General features: G+C 40.3%; 1 protein-coding gene across 5 annotated transcripts in view; it reads right to left on the bottom strand.

Moving 5' to 3' along the window:
• Positions 1-16,487: 16,487 nt before the first annotated feature.
• LOC131699412 (CXXC-type zinc finger protein 5-like) overlaps positions 16,488-25,125 on the bottom strand; it is a 29,135-nt gene continuing 20,497 nt past the window's right edge. For 4 of the 5 annotated variants that reach the window (XM_058996022.1, XM_058996023.1, XM_058996020.1 and 1 more), the window contains one exon: positions 16,488-18,433. In XM_058996022.1, coding sequence (XP_058852005.1) covers positions 18,389-18,433 — 45 coding nt within the window. In that variant the 3' untranslated portion in view covers positions 16,488-18,388. The remainder of the gene's footprint in view (positions 18,434-25,125) is intronic. The other variant, XM_058996024.1, reaches the window with a different exon arrangement.

Here is a 25,125-nt window from a genome sequence, read left to right as displayed (position 1 = left end):
ACAAGTTAGTGCCATTCCGTTTTGGGAAGGTTGTAGTGAAGTTGCATTTCCGACCTGTAAAGCCTCTTTTTTACACATAATTGAAAATGGGCCCTAATGGATATGTCAATCCTTATATTAATTATTACAAAAATCAGGCTGGTAATGGATTGCCAGGATTTTCTGGAGCTCCAGTAATGTATGGGGCGGGTATAGGGGGTATTTTTAGAAGTCTTTTCAGAAAAGCTTTACCGTTACTTAGAAGGGGTTTTGAAATAGTTAAACCTCATTTTAAATCAGCAGCTAAAAATATTGTTAGTGACGTGGTGTCAAATGTCCTAACAAGTCATAACCCTCATAGCCATAACAAGAGCCAGTCAGGTGAGGGCTTGATGGTGATGTCCCGAGGATACAAGAGAAAACGTAGCAAACCCCCAGGATCTCGCTATCATCCACACAAAAAGGCTAAACCAGCTACATTGAGGTCATTTAGTACCGGTAAACGGAGAAGGAGTAAGAAACCAAAGACTCCCAGAACAGCGAAAAAGAGAAACATCTTTTAAATCATGACGCTGGTACATCATATGTCTCAAGAATGTGTGAAATCAGAATTGGATCTGTTTACTATACCTTATACCCAGACAAGTATTGAAAAAAACCTTTATGTGGAAATTCCCCCCCTGTCTGCCTTGTCTGACACGGGCCCCCTCGAATTTTACATAGCGGGAAATGGGGAAGATTATCTTGATTTGAATAATACTCTTTTAAGACTTTCATGCAAAATTACTAGGGCTGATGGCTCAGATTTAGTTGGAGGTAGTATAGTCGGTATTATCAATTACCCTGTAGCTACCATGTTTTCACAAGTGGATGTAACTTTAGGAAATCGCTTAATCAGTCAAAGCAGTAATACTTATCCTTACAGAAGCATTATAGAAGCAATGCTAAACTTTAGTAAGGACACTCTAGAATCACAGTTCACTGCCGGCTTGTTTTACAAAGATACCCCAGGACATATGGATGAGACTGATCCTGCAGGGGCTAATGAAGGTTTAGTTAAACGGCATGCGTTTACCAGAATGAGTCATACTGTTGAACTTTTAGGACCTCTGCATGCGGATATATTTTTTCAAGAGAAACTCATGCTGAATGGGATTGACCTGAAAATTAAAATGGTGAGGGCCAATGACACTTTCTGTTTAATGTCTGATGCTGCAGAAGAGTTCAAACTTAAAATTTTAGAAGCATCTCTCTATATTAAAAAAGTAAAAGTGTCCCCTGAGGTCAGAATTGCCCAAGCTCAGGCCTTGATGACCTCTAAACGAAAGCTTTGGTAATTTTGTTAACAATGTCTCGGGTCTTGTCATCCAGGGTTTCTTGTAGATGAATCAGTTTACGTCTAATGCTGTGTTCTGGTCTTAGCTCTGTTAAAATATCTTCCACCAGTTTCTGAAGTTTTGTTAAAGACGGATGAAAATTGAAACACGCTAGAGCTTTAGCTATCAGAAGCTTCAGCCACGGGACGTGTATTTTTTCTAGTATTTCTTCAAAATGTTGATCAAAATAATTGGGGGCCGCTTCAAAAAGGCAGCTGTGTCTCAGTTGGCTCGGGTGGTCAATTTCACAACCACGGCAATTTTTTACCATATCACGGTCAATGATCACTTCCAATAGAGAAGCCACGAGACCCATAGAGATCTTTAATACTTTTTCAAAAGAGATGCCTAGGCCCCCGTCAACGTCGTCAGACTCTGCAGGATTGAGGAGCGGGACATTTTCAAAGTCTTTTATAAGCTGTGTCATTTCTTCACTGGTCCAATCCATCTCAAGATCGCACGGTTCAAGAACGGCATTTTCAGAGAAGTATCTAAAGTTTGCAGAAGCCATGGTGTCAGACTCCTTCAATCAAAAGGACATGTGGGGAGCCCCTTTAGTATGCTCCCCAAGATTAGTTTTCGGCCTATGAGGTGTGTTGACGCCTCAGGCACCGCGGGGGATCCTTTGAGATGACCTATCAGAGATCCTTGAATGGGTGGTCCTAGAGGCGCCGCCCCTGTGGGCGTTTTCAGAGTTACCCTATTACATCCGCCCCTCTCTCTCTCATTGATGTTTGTTTTCAGTTCAGGCCACAGAGGAGATTGTACAGTACACAGACGATCCTTGGGAAGAATGCTTGAAGGCCCCATGCTTGGACTCTCTCTTGAAACTTTTTTACAAGCCGTGGTTTCTTTTGTATCTGTGGAGGGGCTAATGTGCATTTTTTTAAAAGCTTTTATAAGTTCAGACATTTCCCGATCCTCAAGATCCACTTTCTCTGAGCAGCCACTAACAAAGGTATGAGCCATCTGGTGTACCACTCTAATAAGTTGGCAAAATATTTTCCTCCTTTTTATAAGGTCTGAAATACATGCCCAGACATGCCCCTTTAAAAAAAAAACAAAAAAACAAAAACCCTTCATAGTCTCGATCATTTCAACCTTTTGCTCAAACACCTAACCACCTTGATTCTCTGAAACCCATGGTAAGCTTAATACTTATTTTTATTTATTAATATTTTAAGAAAAAACTGTTGTGGCCGAGTGGTTAAGGCAATGGACTTAATTGTCCGTGTGGGTTCGAATCCTCCCAACAGTAATTATTTTATTTTCATACTCTTTTACATTTATAAATATTTAATGTTTATAAGCACTTATTAAATACACAGGGCTGTTTTATATATATATATATATATATATATATATATCATTACCCATATTCCAAATGTTTATATAAAATCCCCGCCCCTCATTATATATTCATAAATTCATAAATCCACGCCCCCTCATTATATATTCTTAAATTCATACCTATAAGGTCAAAAAAAAGGTCAAAAGGGTCATAAATTAGACTTTTGACATAAGCTATAGTACTATTACTACTTATATAGTGTAGTGGCGGGGGCAGCCTGTGTATCAGAGACTGGGGAGAGGGATGGGATTGTGCTGTGTGTGAGTGTGTGTCTGTACCAGAATGTGTGGGGAGTGCGTGCTGCTCTCTCTCTCTTTTACGTGGGTGCCGCCTCGATTGGCCCACTCGGCCTATCTACTTTTGTGAATGGGGGCAGAGCGGCACATCAGCGAATGGGAGAAGGAACCAATCACCAGAGGTCATTTGCATATTGTGTGTTGAATGGACCAATGGTGTGAGACATGGGGGGGAAGCGGGAGATATAAAAATGGGCACTGAGGAGGAGTATGAGTAGTCGGAATGAGAACGAAGGGCAAGAATTAAAAAGAATAGGAGAGAGCACTGAAAGAGCATCAGATCTTTAAATAAGAATAACAGTTCTAACTGCTTTGGATTACACGCTGTCTCCGATGTTTCATTTATTCCCACTACGAACCTGCATAAGGCATAATGCTACTATATACAATATATATATATAGCGGCAGAATGTATGGTAGTGTGAGAGGAGGGAGGTACGTGGGTCCAAGAATCACACGTAGTTTATATCCTGTGAAGGTTGACAAGGTGATGATAAGGGGTTAAGAATCCCTACAAAAAGCTTCATTGGTTTGTGTTTAATTGTATCAGTGTTTCATGGAACCAGGATTAGGGTCACCTGTGTCACACCTAGCTTTGACATTGATCTTTTGTGCTATAAATCACTGGGACCCTGTGGCAAAGTGGTTGCTGATTATGTACAGGTGCAGAGGTGATGCAGTGCAGGAATAAACAGACAGAGATTTGTAATCCGGTATGGAAAAATATAAGTTTTATTTTCGTTATAATCCAGGTCTGGTGACCAAATAATAAACTCTGGTTATACACAGCTATGCGTAAAACGCGGAGAACAGTAACAGGGATTGCAGCCCTAAACAATAAACACAGTATCTCTCCCACAATATCCAACCACGGTCACCAGTCCTGGGTGCGTGCTGTAGTGCTCGTGGTGGGTGATACAGTTTAAAGAGTGACAAATAGTGCAGTGCTGTTCCGGGTTCAGTGCTGGCTCTTAGCGACAGCTCCGGAACATGTTAGCCGTCTATAAACACACAAGTAACAATTATACACAAGACGAACAAAACAAACACTCACGATACTCTCAATACACAGTGCATGGGTCCTTCCGGGTCTATTTCAAAACCAAAAGCGAAGGAAAAGATTTACAATTCTCCGGCCCCTTTTATGCGATTATGCATGACCCCTTGGTAAACGATTTCAGCTGACTCTATTGCCTGCAGCTGCTACCTCGTTTACCTTCCAGGTCAATACATTCCTGCACCGGAGTCTCGTCTTTTTCCAGGCTGACCCAGGGAATGAACTGTCAGGCCAACCTGTCCAAAGTCTTTCCCTTTTGCTACTTAGTACCCTCACAGGTTGAGAGGGAGATTTACAACCAGAACTCATTATATTTCCGTCACAGACCCTTTGCATGGCAGGCCTCAGTTGCCTGGGTAAACGGTTCTTTTATGGACCCAGGTTCAGTTAAAATGAGTCTGCCCACTGATGATGTGCAAGAGAAACTAGGTTGGAAACCAAATGATATGAAAAATAGTGAATTCTGGCCCACTCCTGTATTTTGGATGGAGGGCGTGCCTCCTAAAATTACCCTCTGTGAACAACATGAAATGTATCAAGAGAACAGTTATTGAGCCAGGACCATTGTTCATGGTACAGAACTGACTCTGAGCAGAGCAGTTGAACACAATCCTTTTTTAAAGTGTGGATGTGACCAGTGCAGATGTGATAAGGGCCAAGGTGAATTACCCCTGACAAGGTCCAAACCCTGCCCAGCCTGTAGTCACTTAATCAGACACTGTCGAATTCTGTTTGAATGTGATAGGCCTGAAGGGATGTCATTTTCACACTTGAATGTAGACCCACAGGATGTAAAGAGAATTGAATGTGTGGGTTGTGGAGGTGGTCATCCAGTGACATGGGCTCATTAGGGTAAGCTAGAATGTGAAGAGGGTGTTCCTGCCAAATGTGTACAAGTGTCTTGCAGGTATCAAGTAAAGGCCCTGGTTGCCCACACCTCTGATGTAAAACGCTGGATGCACAGTCCTGTCGTGGTGTTTGCAGAACCAGTCTGAGCTGAGCCTGGTGCACAGTTCGAATCCTGTTGGGAACGTGCTGAGTTATTAGACATGAATTGGATGATTTCAACTAACCTGTATTGATTGAAGTAATATAATATACTCTTTGTCAATAATTATAATAATACTGTATATGTTCCTTTCAAAAAGATCTGCATACTCAGTAGAAAACAATGGATAGATGTTGGGTGCAGTCTATGAAAGCACCAGCTGGAAGGAGTCAAACTCAGCAGGCTCTTATCATAAGGCCTTGTTAGCACATTCCAGAAAAAATAGTCAATTTCTTTCATCACTTTAATTTCATTACTTTCGGAGAACAGAAGGTAGGAGTATTAGAAAATGCTTACGGTAGTGTCTCATGCTAATCAATACCAAAAATTAGCAAAAGGCTAGGATGTCTTAAAACCTACTTCAACTGGATTTTGTATGAACAGAGAAAGGGGTCAGACTTAATTCAGTAAAATAATATTAGCAACTGTTATACTGAAGTAACTGAATTAGAAATACATGTTATAAAATAATTTAAAGTTAAACTGTTATACAAATAACTATTACAGTTAAAAACTAAAGAAGTTCAGTACTAACTGACATTGTCAGAATATTGTAATAATTGTACTGTGTTTTAAAGGAACTGTTAGGTTGGAATATTAGACAAATAAAGTGTAAACTGTATTCAATAATTTTAAATAGCCTTGCCCCTACCTGCTTGCAAGCAGAGCAGTGCTAGATATGGAAGATTCTTTTTGGCAGTCAAAGTGAGATTTACTTGTAGTCTGCGGTTTTGATTCCAAGGTCTTTCTATAATCAGAAAACCTTGTAGAAGGGAGCATTCCTCGAATTAGGGGAGTTGTGTCCAGTCACAGTTCTTATCAAATAAGTAACGACTTTCTTTAGGAGAAGACTGATTTCATGCAATGAATTTGGAGAAGTGTATACAACGGTGTTTCATAATAATCAAAACAATAGTCTTGGCAAGAAAACAGGGTGTCTGAATCCTGCTTGTGCAGGCAACTTTTAGAAACACAGAGAGAAAGAGGTCAGGCATAGTCTGAGAATGGTACAAGTTAATATAAGGCTATTGTACTTAACATGTTTATTATAGCTTAAATTTAAATGAAACTAATTGAACTGACCACTGTATGCTTATTTACAGGCAGTCTTTGTCAAATGCTTTGTTAACACACATTTGTATATGAAGTTAAACTGGCCCATTGATAACACACTGAAAAGGTAATATGTAGCTACGAGGGACATATCATTTTTTACTAAATAATAATATAATTTTAGCTAAATATAATCAAATAGAGCTGGTGTTACATGTTAAAAACATCTCTCATATAAACACATATACTTGTATTATATTATAGCAAGGATTCTGTGAACTTTGGTCCACCTGACTTTTTTAGAAAAAGGAGCAGTTGGAAAAAGAGTGCGATGAAATCATGTTTCAGTGTTTTTTGGCAAGAATTATATTGAATCAGTTTTGAAAAAGGAGTTGAACAGATCCTTCTAGAATGTATCATTAACTTAAAGATAAGAAATGTCAAGGCCGAGTAATGATTAGATTTACTTGGGACTTTTTATGTAGTCAATGGAGGGAAAATCCTATATAAGCCCAGATCAAGACCCCATTCGATACTTGATCTTGCAAACTGATGTGGTCCATGCTCTGAGGGTCTCTGAAAAACTGACTGCTGTTCAGAAGCCTCTGCCTTTTGAAGACACTTCTTATTTTTCATATATCTTACACTACTCTTCCATATACTGGAAGGTAAGCATATATTTGAATTTCATATCTCTTTTGTATTGGATGCATTGCTATAAGATTTATATTTTAGTTGTAGAAAGTGATTTACTGAATGTAGCTGTGGGTGTTCTAGCTTGTTGCATGGCTAGCCTAAGTGCTAAGCATATAATTAACTATACCTGTGTTGCTGTATTGAAGTAGTAATGCTGTTAAACCTGTAAAAGCACCAGATCGCCTGGACTGCTTATTACTTGGGATTTACGGTGGTCTGTACAACTAACCAATCCAATCGTTAACACAAGCATTTAATAAACCAAAGGAGCACTACTACTGCCCTGATTCTTTAAAACTTCAAATTAAATGAGTCTGTGTGATTTTCTTGAATATTAAAAAGTTGTCTGGACATATAGCACACCCAGTGCACAGACAAAACCACTTGCAGGAGTTTTGAACATCTCTGTCCTCCTTAAACGTCTCCCCTGGGTTTAAGAGTGTGCTCAGAGCATATATATCAATAAAAAGAATATGTGTGAGAATTCTGACACCTGGCTCAATTTAATTAGGTACACCTGGTTGCAATTAGCAGGCAGGAACATAAGCAGGTGAAAAGGGTTGTTCTGGTGACTGTGGGATAAGACCTGAGAGGAGGAAGCCTGTAGGACAAAACCTAGAAAAGGTATTTAATACAAAAAGTTTGTGTTTAAAAACCCTGGTAAACAGCTTAGCTGTCCGGCTCACAGTTAAGGATTAAAAAGTTTAGTTAGTACTCCTAGAAGTAGTTAGGTTTTTGTTTGTTCATTTGTTTTGGTTTTTTTTTTGTAAATGAAAATAAACTCACAGTATTTTTTTTACCCAAGAAGACAGTGTGAAGGTCCCGCATGGTGACAAGACACCCCCACCTTGCTACAAGTGGTGGAGAATGCGGGCAACCAGATTGGAACTGCCAGGAATTAGAAAAAAATTGTGCAACAAGAAAAAAACAAATGACAAATGACACAGCCTGTTCGGGCTAGCCACTACCAAAATGACAGCTGATGATGATGTTAGGCATACTTAAAAGCCTTTGAGCAAACTGCAGAGAGGGAAGGCTGGCCAAAAGCCCAGTAGGCTGGGTTAATTGCTCCTTTTTTGGGTGGAGAGGCTCAAAAAGCATACATCGACCTTGAGCCAGGCCAGGCAGCCGACTACACCCAGCTAAAGGCTGAAAGCAGCGCGGTCACAGATGTTTGACCTCATTCATCTTGCCCGGAAATGGCTTCAGCCGGAGACTTTGACTGCAGTGCAGGTCACCGAAAGGGTCGTCATGGATCGGTTCCTGAGAGGACTGTCACCGGGACTGCACTGATGGGTCGGGCAAGATGATCCAGCTGACGTGAAGCAAGAATGTGGAACACTACGTGGCAACTAATAATCTACTGCGACTCACACAACCGGAGGCAACCCAGAGCCCGAAGGCCCGGTCCAGCACCAAAACCGCTGGGTCAGGGGTTGCTGAAGAACAGCCGGGGGCTGAGAAGGGACTGGGGAACTCTGGATTTGTAAAGAAAGGGAGGGAAAGGGCTGCTGTAGAATGGCCTTTCGAAGTAAAAGGGAATAAACTACAGGCTTTACATGATTCGGGGAGCATGATGACATTGGTTTCTGCGGATTTAGTAGAGTCGAACAGTTTAGATCAGTCCCAGAAAAGCAGTATCAACACCAACACCCTACAGCTTATATATGTATTAAGATCGTTGCTGGGGCTGTAAACTGTAGTGGGTGTGGTTACTAATTTTCTGTATAAGGTAATACTGGGGCAGGACTACCCTCATTTTTCGGAACTATGGGAAATACAGGCCACAATTGGCACAGGTGTTGAAAATAGAAAGGCTGAAATTGAGCCAGAGAGTGTGGAGCAAGGGGTTGTATTCCCTTTTACAGACACAGAGTTGTTTGGTGGTTCACAAGAGCACATTACACCATACGTTGCAGTAATAGTGGGGAACGGTGAAAGGCAGGGTCCTGCAGCGCTAATAGGATCTGACGACCCAAATATGGAGATAACATGGCCTGAATTAGGTGTGAACAGAGAATAGAGAACACTGTATAGGAAAGACAGGCAGGACAGAAGAGGCGGAGGGGTAGCGCTATGCATAAGAAATGGTCTTGAAGCCCAGGTGTTAAATATGGACGAAGAAAACAACGCCAAATCAATATGGGTCAGAATAATGGACAAAAATTCAAAGGGCATAATAATAGGGGCATGCTATAGACCGCCAAATTCAGACGCCGAGCAAAATAATCTGTTATACAATGACATTAGAAATGTGTGTAGCAAAGGAGAAGCCATACTAATGGGGGATTTCAACTTCTCCCATATAAAATGGGAAAACCCGGTGGGGAACACTATGGACGAAATTGAAATGGTGGAAATGACAAATGACTGCTTCCTAACGCAATTTGTCAAGGCACCGACTAGAGGGGAGGCATGCCTTGATTTTGTCTTTTCAAATAACAAAGACAGAATAACTAAAACAAAGATCAGAGAGCCACTGGCAAGCTCAGACCACAACATGGCTTCATTTGAAGTGATTTTTAAAACCCAAAAAGTAATGACTAAAGCTAAGGTTTATAATTTTAGAAAAGCAAACTCTGAAGGTATGAAACAGAGGTAACAGAAGTAGATTGGAGTAAAATAGAGAAAACATCCCCAGAAAAAGGATGGCTGTTTTTTTAAAAATATAGTACTAGAGGCACAAAACAATTACATCCCAAAAGTAGACAAATCTAAATCTAAAACAAAATGGCCAAAGGTTTAATAGATCAATGAAAAAAAATATTCAGCGAAAAAAGGCACTTTATAGAGTAATAAGCCTGACTTCTATTATATGTAAACTTAAGATCTAAAATGGAAAATTATCTATATGGTATCAGTATCCTGGGAGACAGTCAGCATGGTTTTAGGAAAGGGAAATCGTGTCTAACTAACCTGCTTGATTTTTTTGAGGATACAACATCGACAATGGATAATTGCAAAGTATACGACATGGTTTATTTAGATTTCCAGAAAGCTTTTGACAAAGTCCCGCATAAAAGATTAATTCTCAAACTGAACGCAGTAGGGATTCAAGGAAATGCATGCACATGGATTAGGGAGTGGTTAACATGTAGAAAACAGAAAGTACTAATTAGAGGAGAAACCTCAAAATGGAGCGAGGTAACCAGTGGTGTACCACAGGGATCAGTATTAGGTCCTCTACTATTCCTAATCTACATTAATGATTTAGATTCTGGTATAGTAAGCAAATAAATTTGCAGATGACACAAAAATAGGAGGAGTGGCAAACACCCTTGCAGCTGCAAAGGTCATTCAAAATGATCTAGACAGCATTCAGAACTGGGCAGACACATGGCAAATGACATTTAATAGAGAAAAATGTAAGGTACTGCACGCAGGCAATACAAATGTGCATTATAAATATCATATGGGAGATACTGAAATTGAAGAAGAAATCTATGAAAAAGACCTAGGAGTTTTTGTTGACTCGGAAATGTCTTCATCTAGACAATGTGGGAAAGCTATAAAGAGGCCAACAAGATGTTCGGATATATTGTGAAAAGTGTTTAATTTATATCAAGGGAAGTAATGTTAAAACTTTACAATGCATTAGTAAGACCTCATCTAGAATATTGTGTTCAGTTCTGGTCACCTCGTTACAAAAAGGTTATTGCTGCTCTAGAAAGAGTGCAAAGAAGAGCAACCAGAATTATTCTGGGTTTAAAAGGCATGTCGTATGCAGACAGGCTAAAAGAATTGAATCTATTCAGTCTTGAACAAAGAAGACTACGTGGTGATCTGATTCAAGCATTCAAAATTCTAAAAGGTACTGACAATGTCGACCCAGGGGACTTTTTCGACCTCAAAAAAGAAACAAGCACCAGGGGTCACAAATGGAGATTAGATAAAGGGGCATTCAGAACAGAAAATAGGAGGCACTTTTTACACAGAGAATTGTGAGGGTCTGGAACCAACTCCCCAGTAATGTTGTTGAAGCTGACACCCTGGGATCCTTCAAGAAGCTGCTTGATGAGATTCTGGGATCAATAAGCTACTAACAACCAAACGAGCAAGATGGGCTGAATGGCCTCCTCTCGTTTGTAAACTTTCTTATGTTCTTATGTTCTTATGTACTACCTTTGCACAGTACAATGGTGACATTTATGCCCATTCTTCACAGGAAAATTGCTCCAGTTCTGATAAGTTTGTTGAGGATCATCGATGGACTGCAATCTTCAAGTCTCGTCATACATTTTCGATTGGATTCAAGTCAGGACTTTGACTGAGCCACTCAAGAACATTAATTCTCTTCTTTTTCAGCTACTCCAGTGTGGCTTTGGCTTTGTGCTTCGGATCATTGTCCTGCTGAAATGTGAATTTCCTCCCCAGTTTCAGTCTTGGCTGACTCAAACAGGTTTTCCTCAAGGATTCACCTGTACTTTGCACCATCCATTCTCCCCTCTATCCTGACAAGCTTCCCAGTCCCTGCTGTAGAGAAGCATCCTCATAACATGATGCTGCCACCACCATGCTTGACAGTTGGGATGGTGTTGACTGGGTGATGTGCAGTGTTGGGCTTGCACCAGACGTAACGCTTGGAATTTAGACCGAAAAGTTCAATTTTTGTCTCGTCTGACCACAAAACCTTTTTCCACATGGATCACTATGTGAGTTGCAGCTTGAAAGTCTTTATATACCTGAGGGAAATTATCTACAAGTTAAACCACTTTGAGTACACACAGGCTGAAACCATTTCACTAATTTTGTGACCTTTCAAACAAATAATTTGCACCCAAGCTGATTTAGAGCTGCAGTAGCAAAAGGGTTGAATACTTATGCAACTTAGATTTATCCTTTTTTGCCAAGACGATCTGTTATTCTGATTAGAGGCGACAAAATGGACTTAAATCCTCGTCTGAGTGGTCTGCTTCTAATGGCAACTGGAAAAGCATTGGTAAATAAACTTGATTTTGATGTCCTTGTTGATATCTTTGCAAAAATTAAGCCTAGACGATATCCGCTGCTTCACTAGGTTTATTCATGCAATGCCAGGGTTTTTTTTTAAGTTTGTTGCAGTTTTATTCACTAGGTTAAAGAAATCTCTGTTTGCATGCCTTGCATTCAGATAGTCCTGCACTTTCGTGGTCAGTTCAGCTGGAGAATGAAATTGCCTCCACCTCGTCAGGTCCTTCTTTCCAGTCAGACACCAGTCAGCTGCTTCCCCTAATCATTGACATGCTTTGCAGCCCATAAGATGCTTGACCCTGAAGACATTGCTGAGTTGAAATGACCCAGGAGGTGCAATTGTAACACATTTCCTGGAAGCCAAGGCAAGCACACTGAGAACTTTCTTTGACATGGAGTAGGTCAGGGCAGTCAAGAGACAGATGCAGCAACAAGACAGCAAGAAGACAGACAATTGAAAAAGAGACAGTAGTTATGCAAAAAATTGATTCCTAAAACTCCTTTAAATGTAGGGAAGAACTCTAAAAGCAGCGACACGTTGTAACTGTATTTGTGCAGCTCTGTGTGTGTTTGTGGGTATGGGGACATGAACTGTATTTGTGCAGCTCTGTGTGTGTTTGTGGGTATGGGGATAGCAGTCAGTGTGAAAATGTTGCTCCGGACCTCGGCCCACTGTAATTAAGAACCTTCACATAAAATAATTTACCCCTGGCGTAGGTTTTAAAATAAAAATGAGAACCTTCACATTTGGAAATGCATGACAGGTAAGTATTGAGTTTGTTACAACTACATAAAAGCTAACAAGAAACGCATTACCTTACCTTCACTGCTGCATTACTGCTCATGTTGTCTGTATCGCAGCGCAATATATATTTAACATATTACAGACTCTTAAAATGTTTAATCACACATCATGGGTCATAAATCTAAGGAACCCCTAAAGGAGCATGGTGCACATACTATCTCGTGAGCACCACTTCCTCTCTCTTTGATACGCTGCTGTCTTGTTTATAATATACTACCTTCTTTAGAAATGGTATTTGAGGGGTTATGATTTTATATTGTAGCGATCCATGCATTGTGTTTGTGTGCTGTCATTCCCGCTGTCTTTATTATTTATTTCTTAGCAGCACGTAAACACAGATATGTCTATCTGTGTTTACGTGTTGTGTGTTTATTCCCTCCCCGCTGTGTTCCATCGCTGCTTTGTTTACCTTGTGTGTGTATTCCCATGTATAATGTAGCCCGCCTGCCTGTTTGTCTTCTATGGTCTGTCCCCATTGGCTGTTGTTTGTCTGTGCCCATTGGTTCTAGTGTGCTTCTGATGGCCAATGGGGTATGCCAGAGACTCGGTACCCTATTTGCATAAGGGGGCGGGGAAAAGGTTATAAAAAGGCACTGCAACACCATTTTGTGTTGTTATTGAAATAAAGTGGTTGAATGCGAAGAAGCGGACACAGCAGTGGACTGGCGGTGCAAGATAGCATCCAAAAATAAAGAAGCATTGAACCAGAACAAAGCGTGTCTCGCCTATTTTCTGCATCCTGTGAAACGCTACAATATTGTTCTTGAAAGCATCCACTAAGGTCGTGGCTGCTGACAGTTTCAGAATGGATGTTTGGAGCATTTTATAAATAAACGAAGGCATGGTTTATATTAGCACAGTCCTGTACCTGTTGAATAATTGCATTAGGAGTGATGGGTCATGTCTTTCAATTATTACATAATTATGACGGGTGTGAAGTACAAAGATAATATCAAAGTTTTACAAAGTAAAACTCAATCAATTGGTTAGCCATACCTTTGTGCTCTGTTACCACAATCTCTTGTTCTCATTGATATTATGTTGTGCTCATGAGATATTATGTTATACTCATGGATATTATGTTGTGCTCATTGATATTATGTTATACTCATGGATATTATGTTGTGCTCATTGATATTATGTTATACTCATGGATATTATGTTGTGCTCATTGATATTATGTTGTGCTCATTGATATTATGTTGTGCTCATGGATATTATGTTGTGCTCATGAGATATTATGTTGTGCTCATGGATATTATGTTGTGCTCATGGATATTATGTTGTGCTCATTGATATTATGTTGTGCTCATTGATATTATGTTGTGCTCATGAGATATTATGTTGTGCTCATGGATATTATGTTGTGCTCATTGATATTATGTTGTGCTCATGGATATTATGTTGTGCTCATGAGATATTATGTTATCCTCATGGATATTATGTTGTGCTCATGGATATTATGTTGTGCTCATGGATATTATGTTGTGCTCATGGATATTATGTTGTGCTCATTGATATTATGTTGTGCTCATTGATATTATGTTGTGCTCATGGATATTATGTTATACTCATGGATATTATGTTGTGCTCATTGATATTATGTTGTGCTCATGGATATTATGTTGTGCTCATGGATATTATGTTGTGCTCATGGATATTATGTTGTGCTCATGGATATTATGTTGTGCTCATTGATATTATGTTGTGCTCATTGATATTATGTTGTGCTCATTGATATTATGTTGTGCTCATGAGATATTATGTTATACTCATGGATATTATGTTGTGCTCATGGATATTATGTTGTGCTCATGGATATTATGTTGTGCTCATTGATATTATGTTGTGCTCATTGATATTATGTTGTGCTCATGAGATATTATGTTGTGCTCATGGATATTATGTTGTGCTCATTGATATTATGTTGTGCTCATGGATATTATGTTGTGCTCATGAGATATTATGTTATACTCATGGATATTATGTTGTGCTCATTGATATTATGTTATACTCATGGATATTATGTTGTGCTCATTGATATTATGTTATACTCATGGATATTATGTTGTGCTCATTGATATTATGTTGTGCTCATTGATATTATGTTGTGCTCATGGATATTATGTTGTGCTCATGAGATATTATGTTGTGCTCATGGATATTATGTTGTGCTCATTGATATTATGTTGTGCTCATGGATATTATGTTGTGCTCATGAGATATTATGTTGTGCTCATGGATTTGCTGTTGCAAACCCCCCATAATGCGGCCTTCAATCATGTTTAACTGCTGTAAAGTCTGATTTTAGCGTATGTAAAGAACGGTGTTTACCTGGCACCCGCTATTAAATTTGCACTTTGCCATCATAAATCGATTAAAATGATATTGAAATGCATTCAAATGAAGAAAAGAGCATGGAATTGGGCGGGATCTGGATACTAAGCAGGAGCAAATATTATAATGTGATTGCCTTGCACTTAGGCAATTGCTAACCCTCCAAAAACCTTACACCTTACAAGGTGCAAACCGTTGTAGAAGCGAGTAACTAAGAGCTGTATAAAAGCACACACCTGCAGAGACCTGTCATTGGCCTCAGGATGGCTGCTGTGGTACACTTCCTGATTCAGCAACACTTGGCTCTTGTTGAGAGGCAGGAACACGTCCAGAGGAGAAGGGCAAGACGAAGAAGACCCTGCATATTCAATCCCAGGGTCACTTTGTTTGGGATGCCGGAGGATGCAGTGCTAAAGCGTTATCGTCTCACTCCGCAGGTCATCCTTCTCCTCATAGCTGAATTGGGGGATGAGCTAGACCCCAGCGTCAATCTAGGGGCCACTATCCCTGTACATGTGTCCTGTGTTCTCTGCACTACTTTGCCTCTAGTTCCTTTCAGACCAGTTGGAATGTCTGGAGGGATAGCCCAACCCACCTTTTCCAGAGTGCTCGGCACATTTCTGGATGTCATGCTAAAAAGGGCGGGCCAATACTTATGATTTCCTAAGGATACTCACATAACTGATGTTGGCTGAGGCTTTTCCAAATAACTCTGTTTCATGCTGAGTGACCTCAGCCTTAAGGACTCTCAGCTCCTTCTCAGAAAACGTTTATTTTCTTTTCCGTGTTCCAGGAGGACTTTGCTGCCCTTCCTCTGACATACGGGTTTTTTCTGGTTTGTATTTTCTTGCTCCATAAATGTCATACAGCACCTACTGCTCTCTGTACTCCTGAGTCACGTGGGCTGCAAGTGTGGCCGCTAAATAGACTGATGCTCTCATTATCATAATTGTGCATCATTGTTTGTGCGTGTTGAGTAATTTGCATTTGCTCTTAAGCTTACTTAGGGCACAGTGCAAAATAATTGAATTTTGCATCTGCAATTATTTGCACTGCGCCTATACTTACATCTGCCCCATTATGTTGTTCCCACGAGATAATATGTTGTGCTCACAAGATAATATGTTGTGTTCTCGAGATAGTGACCTTTTTTAATTCACACCATGTCCCTCAGGGGTTCCGTATAAATCAACTGGGCTTCAACAGTGCTGATTTTCTGTGCCCACAATCTGCCCTTCATTTCAGTCAGAGCACCAGCGTTGTTGCAGGAGGGAGCGTGATCTGGATACACTGCCATGTGCAGAAGACAAATTCTCTTTCTCCTGGCAAACGTTCCCCAGTAAACGTTGAAAGAAAGTTGATTTATCTGTGATGTGCTAACAAAAATATCAAAGCAATTGCTGTGTTATGGACAACACAGGATCCAGCAAACGTAAAGCAAGGTGTTTCTTGTAAAGACTGCAGGGGGTTGTGTAACACGATTTTGTCAGGTTCATCTATTCAACACTCAAATCATATATATACTTGGACTCAAAAGTCTTTAGTACAGTTTTAAAGTCACTTTAAACATGATACAGGGTAATCAAAATGTACAGTTAACTGCAACTTTTTGCAACAAATTTTATTTTATAGATATGAAATTGCAATCACTCACTCACATTATGGTTTTTAAAACATCCTATCTATTTTCACATTTCTTATATTATTAAAATATAAAATTATAGTAAGCACCCAAAGGAATATTTTCAGTATTACATATGTTAATAGTGTATTTACTGTACCACCTTAAATCACCAAAGTAAAGTCGAACCAGATCCTCAAAGCAAAAAACAAAAAAAAACAAACCCAACGTTTTCATGACTGTTTTCATACTGCGTTGTTTTTATCAAAATGATGCACAGTATTTTAAAAATACAGCATGCAAAAGGAGACGTACACTTTAAACTGTAAATCTTGAACAAATACATGCATTCATTTAATTCACAAAACAGTCCAAACTGCTAAAATATTACAAACATGACTGTTTAAAGATGTAGATTACTGTATGAACGAGAGGACTGGGGTCCCAGCTGCTGTGGGTATAGCAGAGCTGGGTGTGGGCATGACTGTTTAAAGATGTAGATTACTGTATGAAGAGAGGACTGGGGTCCCAGCTGCTGTGGGTATAGCAGAGCTGGGTGTGGGCATGACTGTTTAAAGATGTAGATTACTGTATGAACGAGAGGACTGGGGTCCCAGCTGCTGTGGGTATAGCAGAGCTGGGTGTGGGCATGACTGTTTAAAGATGTAGTTTACTGTATGAACGAGAGGACTGGGGTCCCAGCTGCTGTGGGTATAGCAGAGCTGGGTGTGGGCATGACTGTTTAAAGATGTAGATTACTGTATGAACGAGAGGACTGGGGTCCCAGCTGCTGTGGGTATAGCAGAGCTGGGTGTGGGCATGACTGTTTAAAGATGTAGTTTACTGTATGAACGAGAGGACTGGGGTCCCAGCTGCTGTGGGTATAGCAGAGCTGGGTGTGGGCATGACTGTTTAAAGATGTAGATTACTGTATGAACGAGAGGACTGGGGTCCCAGCTGCTGTGGGTATAGCAGAGCTGGGTGTGGGCATGACTGTTTAAAGATGTAGTTTACTGTATGAACGAGAGGACTGGGGTCCCAGCTGCTGTGGGTATAGCAAAGCTGGGTCTGGTTTTTAATGCATCTTTATCAATATTTATAAAAGTTCTGTCTACAGATACAACTGAACATTCTTCTTGGTGATGCAATACACTTTAAAAAAGGACTTGTCAATTTCACAAAATAAAATAAAAAAAACATTTGAGTAATAAAAGTTTCCAGCAACCCCTTCAAAACAGATACCTCTGGCTGTGTGAACACAAGAGTAAAGAAGTGAAACTAACATTTCTTTTTTATATCAGAAAAAGGGATACTACATCTTTTTCGTTTTTCTTTTAATTACAAACATTTGAGCCATTTAAAAACTAGAGATTTATGACAAAAAAAGGACAATTCAGAAATACAGAACATGTGGTAAGTAGTAACAATGGTGCTAAATTACAATAGTGCTTGTCATTAGCCACTAGTTTTAAAATATAGCTGTAAATGTACATTCTCTAAACAAGTACAGTTTTATTTCCACACAAACAACATTAACACCAAACACAGAAATGATTTGATTGTCCATACTCAGTCTGGTATTTCTCAGTTTGGCAATGTATTTATCAATGTAAGAATCACCTAAATCTGCTGAAAAAGGACAAAAGGTACCAAACAGAACATATAAAAAAGGAATGAAAGTTGCCATAGACTTTTGTTTATTTTTGGTTCAGGAAAAGTAGGTGCATCCATTAGTTTCTCAGCCAAATATCCTTTGCTTGAGACAATACAAGCAAGCGGTGGCAATGCACTTGATGACAAAGCTTTGGGATTGATCCTTCTACTGGAACCAGCGGAACGCTGCTCCTGTCGGCAGCATCACCTTCTGGAACAGAGAGAGAGGAGGGAGAGGGTTCAGCCTGGCAGAGGAAACAGCATCACACTGTGCTGAGCCCTTCAGTCTGTGAAACAGCATCACTGTACTGGTCCCTTTAGAGTCTGTGAAACAGCATCACTGTACTGAGCCCTTTAGAGTCTGTGAAACAGCATCACACTGTGCTGAGCCCTTTAGAGTCTGTGAAACAGCATCACACTGTGCTGAGCCCTTTAGAGTCTGTGAAACAGCATCACACTGTACTGAGCCCTTTAGAGTCTGTGAAACAGCATCATACTGTACTGAGCCCTTTAGAGTCTGTGAAACAGCATCATACTGTACTGAGCCCTTTAGAGTCTGTGAAACAGCATCACTGTACTGAGCCCTTTAGAGTCTGTGAAACAGCATCACACTGTGCTGAGCCCTTTAGAGTCTGTGAAACAACACCACACTGTACTGAGCCCTTTAGAGTCTGTGAAACAGCATCATACTGTACTGAGCCCTTTAGAGTCTGTGAAACAGCATCATACTGTACTGAGCCCTTTAGTGTCTGTGAAACAGCATCACTGTACTGAGCCCTTTAGAGTCTGTGAAACTGCATCACTGTACTGAGCCCTTTAGAGTCTGTGAAACAGCATCACACTGTGCTGAGCCCTTTAGAGTCTGTGAAACAGCATCACACTGTACTGAGCCCTTTAGAGTCTGTGAAACAACATCACTGTACTGATACCTTTAGAGTATGTGAAACAACACCACACTGTACTGAGCCCTTTAGAGTCTGTGAAACAGCATCATACTGTACTGAGCCCTTTAGAGTCTGTGAAACAGCATCATACTGTACTGAGCCCTTTAGTGTCTGTGAAACAGCATCACTGTACTGAGCCCTTTAGAGTCTGTGAAACTGCATCACTGTACTGAGCCCTTTAGAGTCTGTGAAACAGCATCACACTGTGCTGAGCCCTTTAGAGTCTGTGAAACAGCATCACACTGTACTGAGCCCTTTAGTGTCTGTGAAACAGCATCACTGTACTGAGCCCTTTAGAGTCTGTGAAACAGCATCACACTGTGCTGAGCCCTTTAGAGTCTGTGAAACAGCATCACACTGTACTGAGCCCTTTAGAGTCTGTAAACCAGCATCACACTGTACTGAGCCCTTTAGAGTCTGTGAAACAGCATCACTGTACTGAGCCCCTTAGTCTGTGAAACAGCATCATACTGTACTGAGCCCTTTCGAGTCTGTGAAACAGCATCATACTGTACTGAGCCCTTTCGAGTCTGTGAAACAGCATCACTGTACTGAGCCCTTTAGAGTCTGTGAAACAGCATCACACTGTACTGATCCCTTTAGAGTCTGTGAAACAGCATCACACTGTACTGAGCCCTTTAGAGTCTGTGAAACAGCATCATACTGTACTGAGCCCTTTAGTGTCTGTGAAACAGCATCACTGTACTGAGCCCTTTAGAGTCTGTGAAACAGCATCACACTGTGCTGAGCCCTTTAGAGTCTGTGAAACAACACCACACTGTACTGAGCCCTTTCGAGTCTGTGAAACAGCATCACTGTACTGAGCCCTTTAGAGTCTGTGAAACAGCATCACACTGTACTGATCCCTTTAGAGTCTGTGAAACAGCATCACACTGTACTGAGCCCTTTAGAGTCTGTGAAACAGCATCACTGTACTGAGCCCTTTCGAGTCTGTGAAACAGCATCACACTGTACTGAGCCCTTTAGAGTCTGTGAAACAGCATCACACTGTGCTGAGCCCTTTAGAGTCTGTGAAACAACACCACACTGTACTGAGCCCTTTAGAGTCTGTGAAACAGCATCATACTGTACTGAGCCCTTTAGAGTCTGTGAAACAGCATCATACTGTACTGAGCCCTTTAGTGTCTGTGAAACAGCATCACTGTACTGAGCCCTTTAGAGTCTGTGAAACTGCATCACTGTACTGAGCCCTTTAGAGTCTGTGAAACAGCATCACACTGTGCTGAGCCCTTTAGAGTCTGTGAAACAGCATCACACTGTACTGAGCCCTTTAGAGTCTGTGAAACAACATCACTGTACTGATACCTTTAGAGTATGTGAAACAACACCACACTGTACTGAGCCCTTTAGAGTCTGTGAAACAGCATCATACTGTACTGAGCCCTTTAGAGTCTGTGAAACAGCATCATACTGTACTGAGCCCTTTAGTGTCTGTGAAACAGCATCACTGTACTGAGCCCTTTAGAGTCTGTGAAACTGCATCACTGTACTGAGCCCTTTAGAGTCTGTGAAACAGCATCACACTGTGCTGAGCCCTTTAGAGTCTGTGAAACAGCATCACACTGTACTGAGCCCTTTAGTGTCTGTGAAACAGCATCACTGTACTGAGCCCTTTAGAGTCTGTGAAACAGCATCACACTGTGCTGAGCCCTTTAGAGTCTGTGAAACAGCATCACACTGTACTGAGCCCTTTAGAGTCTGTAAACCAGCATCACACTGTACTGAGCCCTTTAGAGTCTGTGAAACAGCATCACTGTACTGAGCCCCTTAGTCTGTGAAACAGCATCATACTGTACTGAGCCCTTTCGAGTCTGTGAAACAGCATCATACTGTACTGAGCCCTTTCGAGTCTGTGAAACAGCATCACTGTACTGAGCCCTTTAGAGTCTGTGAAACAGCATCACACTGTACTGAGCCCTTTAGTCTGTGAAACAGCATCACACTGTACTGATCCCTTTAGAGTTTGTGAAACAGCATCACTGTACTGAGCCCTTTAGAGTCTGTGAAACAGCATCATACTGTACTGATCCCTTTAGAGTCTGTGAAACCGCATCATTGTACTGAGCCCTTGAGAGTCTGTGAAACAGCATCATACTGTACTGAGCCCTTTAGAGTCTGTGAAACAACATCACACTGTGCTGAGCCCTTTAGAGTCTGTGAAACAGCATCACTTTACTGATCCCTTTAGAGTCTGTGAAACAGCATCATACTGTACTGATCCCTTTAGAGTCTGTGAAACAGCATCACTGTACTGATCCCTTTAGTCTGTGAAACAGCATCACTGTACTGAGCCCTTCAGAGTCTGTGAAACAGCATCACACTGTACTGATCCCTTTAGAGTCTGTGAAACAGCATCACTGTACTGATCCCTTTAGAGTCTGTGAAACAGCATCACACTGTACTGAGCCCGTTAAGAGTCTGTGAAACAGCATCACTGTACTGAGCCCTTTACAGTATGTACAGCTAACTAGATCATTCCAGATCTTACCTGATATGTATTACAATTTAAACAATCATGTTAAACGTGTATCTGAGTTTTAATGGTATTGTTTCGAAAGCATTTATAAACAATACATTTTTTTTTTTTAAAAACAGGACCAGAGGACAGTTCGAAATGAGGTGAAGATAAACTTAGGACAGAGGGAAGGAGACACATCTTCACACAGAGTGTGATACACATTGTATTGTGATCTGCATATCGTGATACACATTGTATTGTGATCTGCATATCGTGATACACATTGTTTTGTGATCTGCATATCGTGATACACATTGTATTGTGAGTACGGTAAAACACAAAAAAAGCATGGCATGGTAAATGCATAGTATGAGGGATAAACAACGAGAAGTGTTGAATCGGGGGAAATAGTTCACTGTTTAGACTGCTGTTGGCATGAGAAACTGTGGATTATTTTCTTCCTATTTGATACTTGTTCGATAATGAGATTCAATGGATTGTTAATTTGGTAATTGGATTTGTTTTTGCTCTTTTGTTACACTCAGTTCAAACAGTTAAAATGTTTGTCTCATATTATGGGAATGTTGTCATGAGTTCCTTTAAGTTTGAAATCCCACTAAGAGACAAAAGTGTCTGTTGTAAGTGAAGATAGTAGCGAGGACTATGTTTAAGATGTAGAACATGCAAGTGGCATTAGAAAAATAAACAAAGGGATGTGAACCAGGAACGGAGAGTAAAGTTATTGATCGTTTTGCCAAACCTAAAACAGACAAAGACCTAAATATCATTGCCAGCTACCTTATTTTAGAGAAGTACTCGTCAAAATGTAAGTGGGCTGTATGCTTGTTTGAACAATGGTTTAACAAAAGAAATGAAAAAGGTATATGAAATGCTCAAATGAAATCGCAATCCCTATTGTAAGTGTTGCGTTTGAAATGTGTAATACTATAATTAACTGACTGCTGAAGTGATTGTGAGTAACAACACGCTTTTCATTGTTCAACTGTTCTGACTGGTTTCGTAGCACAAACTGTGGCTTTGTTTAGCAACAATATATCTGCCCCGCACTGGCCTTCTCTTCAAACCCACACAGCCACATTTACTTAGAAGAGTCATAGAATGAGTCAATCAAAAGATCAAAGGGTGATGTCACAGAAGTATTGTAACCATGGGAACAGCAGTATAACCATCAGGTGTTCCACTGGATTCTAATCCACCCTGTGCTCCATGCCGGAGGAAGGGGGTTCCCTTACCAGGCGCATCCTGCTTTAACAGTGTACACACTATTCAAAGGCATAAAAACAAGTACAAGCCTTGGGTTCATTTATTTTGTACAATAACGATATTCAAACCTGACCAACAGAATCACAGAATACTGCTATGCACTAAATCTGTACTCAGTATCCATGGCCTCTATGATCCAGAAGCCATATTAGGTTGAAGGTGAAGTTCAGGGCCAGATCTGACAAACTTTCAACACTGAAGACCGCTAAAGAAGGCTGGGAAACGTAACACCACTCAAAAGGCAGACTGCTAGTGCAGTCCTGGAAGCATTCTGTGTATCACACTGAAATAGTTACAGTAGGGCTGTGTTAATGCAGAGTAAGTTAGTGCTGAAAGAGTTCATACACAGTTCTGCAGCACAAGTATATGGGGAGCTGTGATGAGCTGTGAACCTTAAAGGGGTGCACTTATGAAGGAAACATATGTTATAACAAACAAAAGTTTGCATTTAGGAATGCCTTATTTTCAAGGGTCATACCACTGGTTGCAAAGTTTTAAATAACTTTAGCATAACAGAGACAGAAGTGTTAAAGGGACTAGGAGCTCTTAAAATAAACAAATCCCCTGGGCCGGATGAGATCCTCCCAATAGTACTCAACAGCAGGTTAAATGTCTAAGAGACACAAATGGCAAAATCATAGATGAAGAAAAAAAAATAGCAAATATATTAAATGATTACTTTTCACAGGTTTTTACAAAGGAGGATACGGACAACATGCCCCACATGTCGACCTGTTCCTATCCAGTTTTAAATAACTTTAGCATAACAGAGGCAGAAGTGTTAAAGGGACTAGGAGGGCTTAAAATAAACAAATCCCCTGGGCCAGATGAGATCCTCCCAATAGTACTCAAAGAAATGAAAGAAGTTATTTACACACCGCTAACCAAGATCATGCAACAGTCTCTTGACACAGTGGTTGTACCGACAGACTGGAAAATTGCAAACGTAATACCGTTCCACAAAAAGGAAGACAAAACCGAATCAGGTAACTACAGACCAATAAGCCTGACTTCTATTATATGTAAACTTATGGAAACTATAATAAGATCCAAAATGGAAAATTACCTATATGGTAACAATATCCTGGGAGACAGTCAACATGGTTTTAGGAAAGGGAGATCATGTCTAACTAACCTGCTTGATTTTTTTGAGGATGCAACATCGACAATGGATAATTGCAAAGCATACGACATGGTTTATTTAGATTTCCAGAAAGCTTTTGACAAAGTCCCGCATAAAAGATTAATTCTCAAACAGAACGCAGTAGGGATTCAAGGAAATGCATGCACATGGATTAGGGAGTGGTTAACAGGTAGAAAACAGAAAGTACTGATTAGAGGAGAAACCTCAAAATGGAGTGAGGTAACCAGTGGTGTACCACAGGGATCAGTATTAGGTCCTCTGCTATTCCTAATCTACATTAATGATTTAGATTCTGGTATAGTAAGCAAACTTGTTAAATTTGCAGACGACACAAAAATAGGAGGAGTGGCAAACACCCTTGCAGCTGCAAAGATCATTCAAAATGATCTAGACAGCATTCAGAACTGGGCAGACACATGGCAAATTACATTTAATAGAGAAAAGTGTAAGGTACTGCACGCAGGTAATAAAAATGTGCATTATAAATATCATATGCGAGATACTGAAATTGAAGAAGGAATCTATGAAAAAGACCTAGGAGTTTATGTTGATTTGAAAATGTCTTCATCTAGACAATGTGGGGAAGCTATAAAAAAAAGGCCAACAAGGTGCTCGGATATATTGTGAAAAGTGTTGAATTTAAATCAAGGGAAGTAATGTTAAAACTTTACAATGCATTAGTAAGACCTCACCTAGAATATTGTGTTCAGTTCTGGTCACCTTGTTACAAAAAGGATATTGCTGCTGTAGAAAAAGTGCAAAGAAGAACGACCAGAATTATCCTGGGTTTAAAAGGCATGTCATATAAAGACAGGCTAAAAGAACTGAATCTATTCAGTCTTGAACAAAGAAGACTACGCAGTGATCTGATTCAAACATTCAAAATTCTAAAAGGTATTGACAATGTCGATCCAGGGGACTTTCTCGACCTCAAAAAAGAAACAAGGACCAGGGGTCACAAATGGAGATTAGATAAAAGGGAACAGAAAATAGGAGGCACTTTTTTACACAGAGAATTGTGTGGGTCTGGAGTAACTCCCCAGTAATGTGGT

Source organism: Acipenser ruthenus, chromosome 22 (genome assembly GCF_902713425.1).
Source record: "Acipenser ruthenus chromosome 22, fAciRut3.2 maternal haplotype, whole genome shotgun sequence".
Lineage (NCBI taxonomy): Eukaryota > Metazoa > Chordata > Actinopteri > Acipenseriformes > Acipenseridae > Acipenser > Acipenser ruthenus.
The sequence above is the reverse complement of the archived record's forward strand: the minus strand, read 5'-3'. Positions and strand labels throughout refer to the sequence as shown.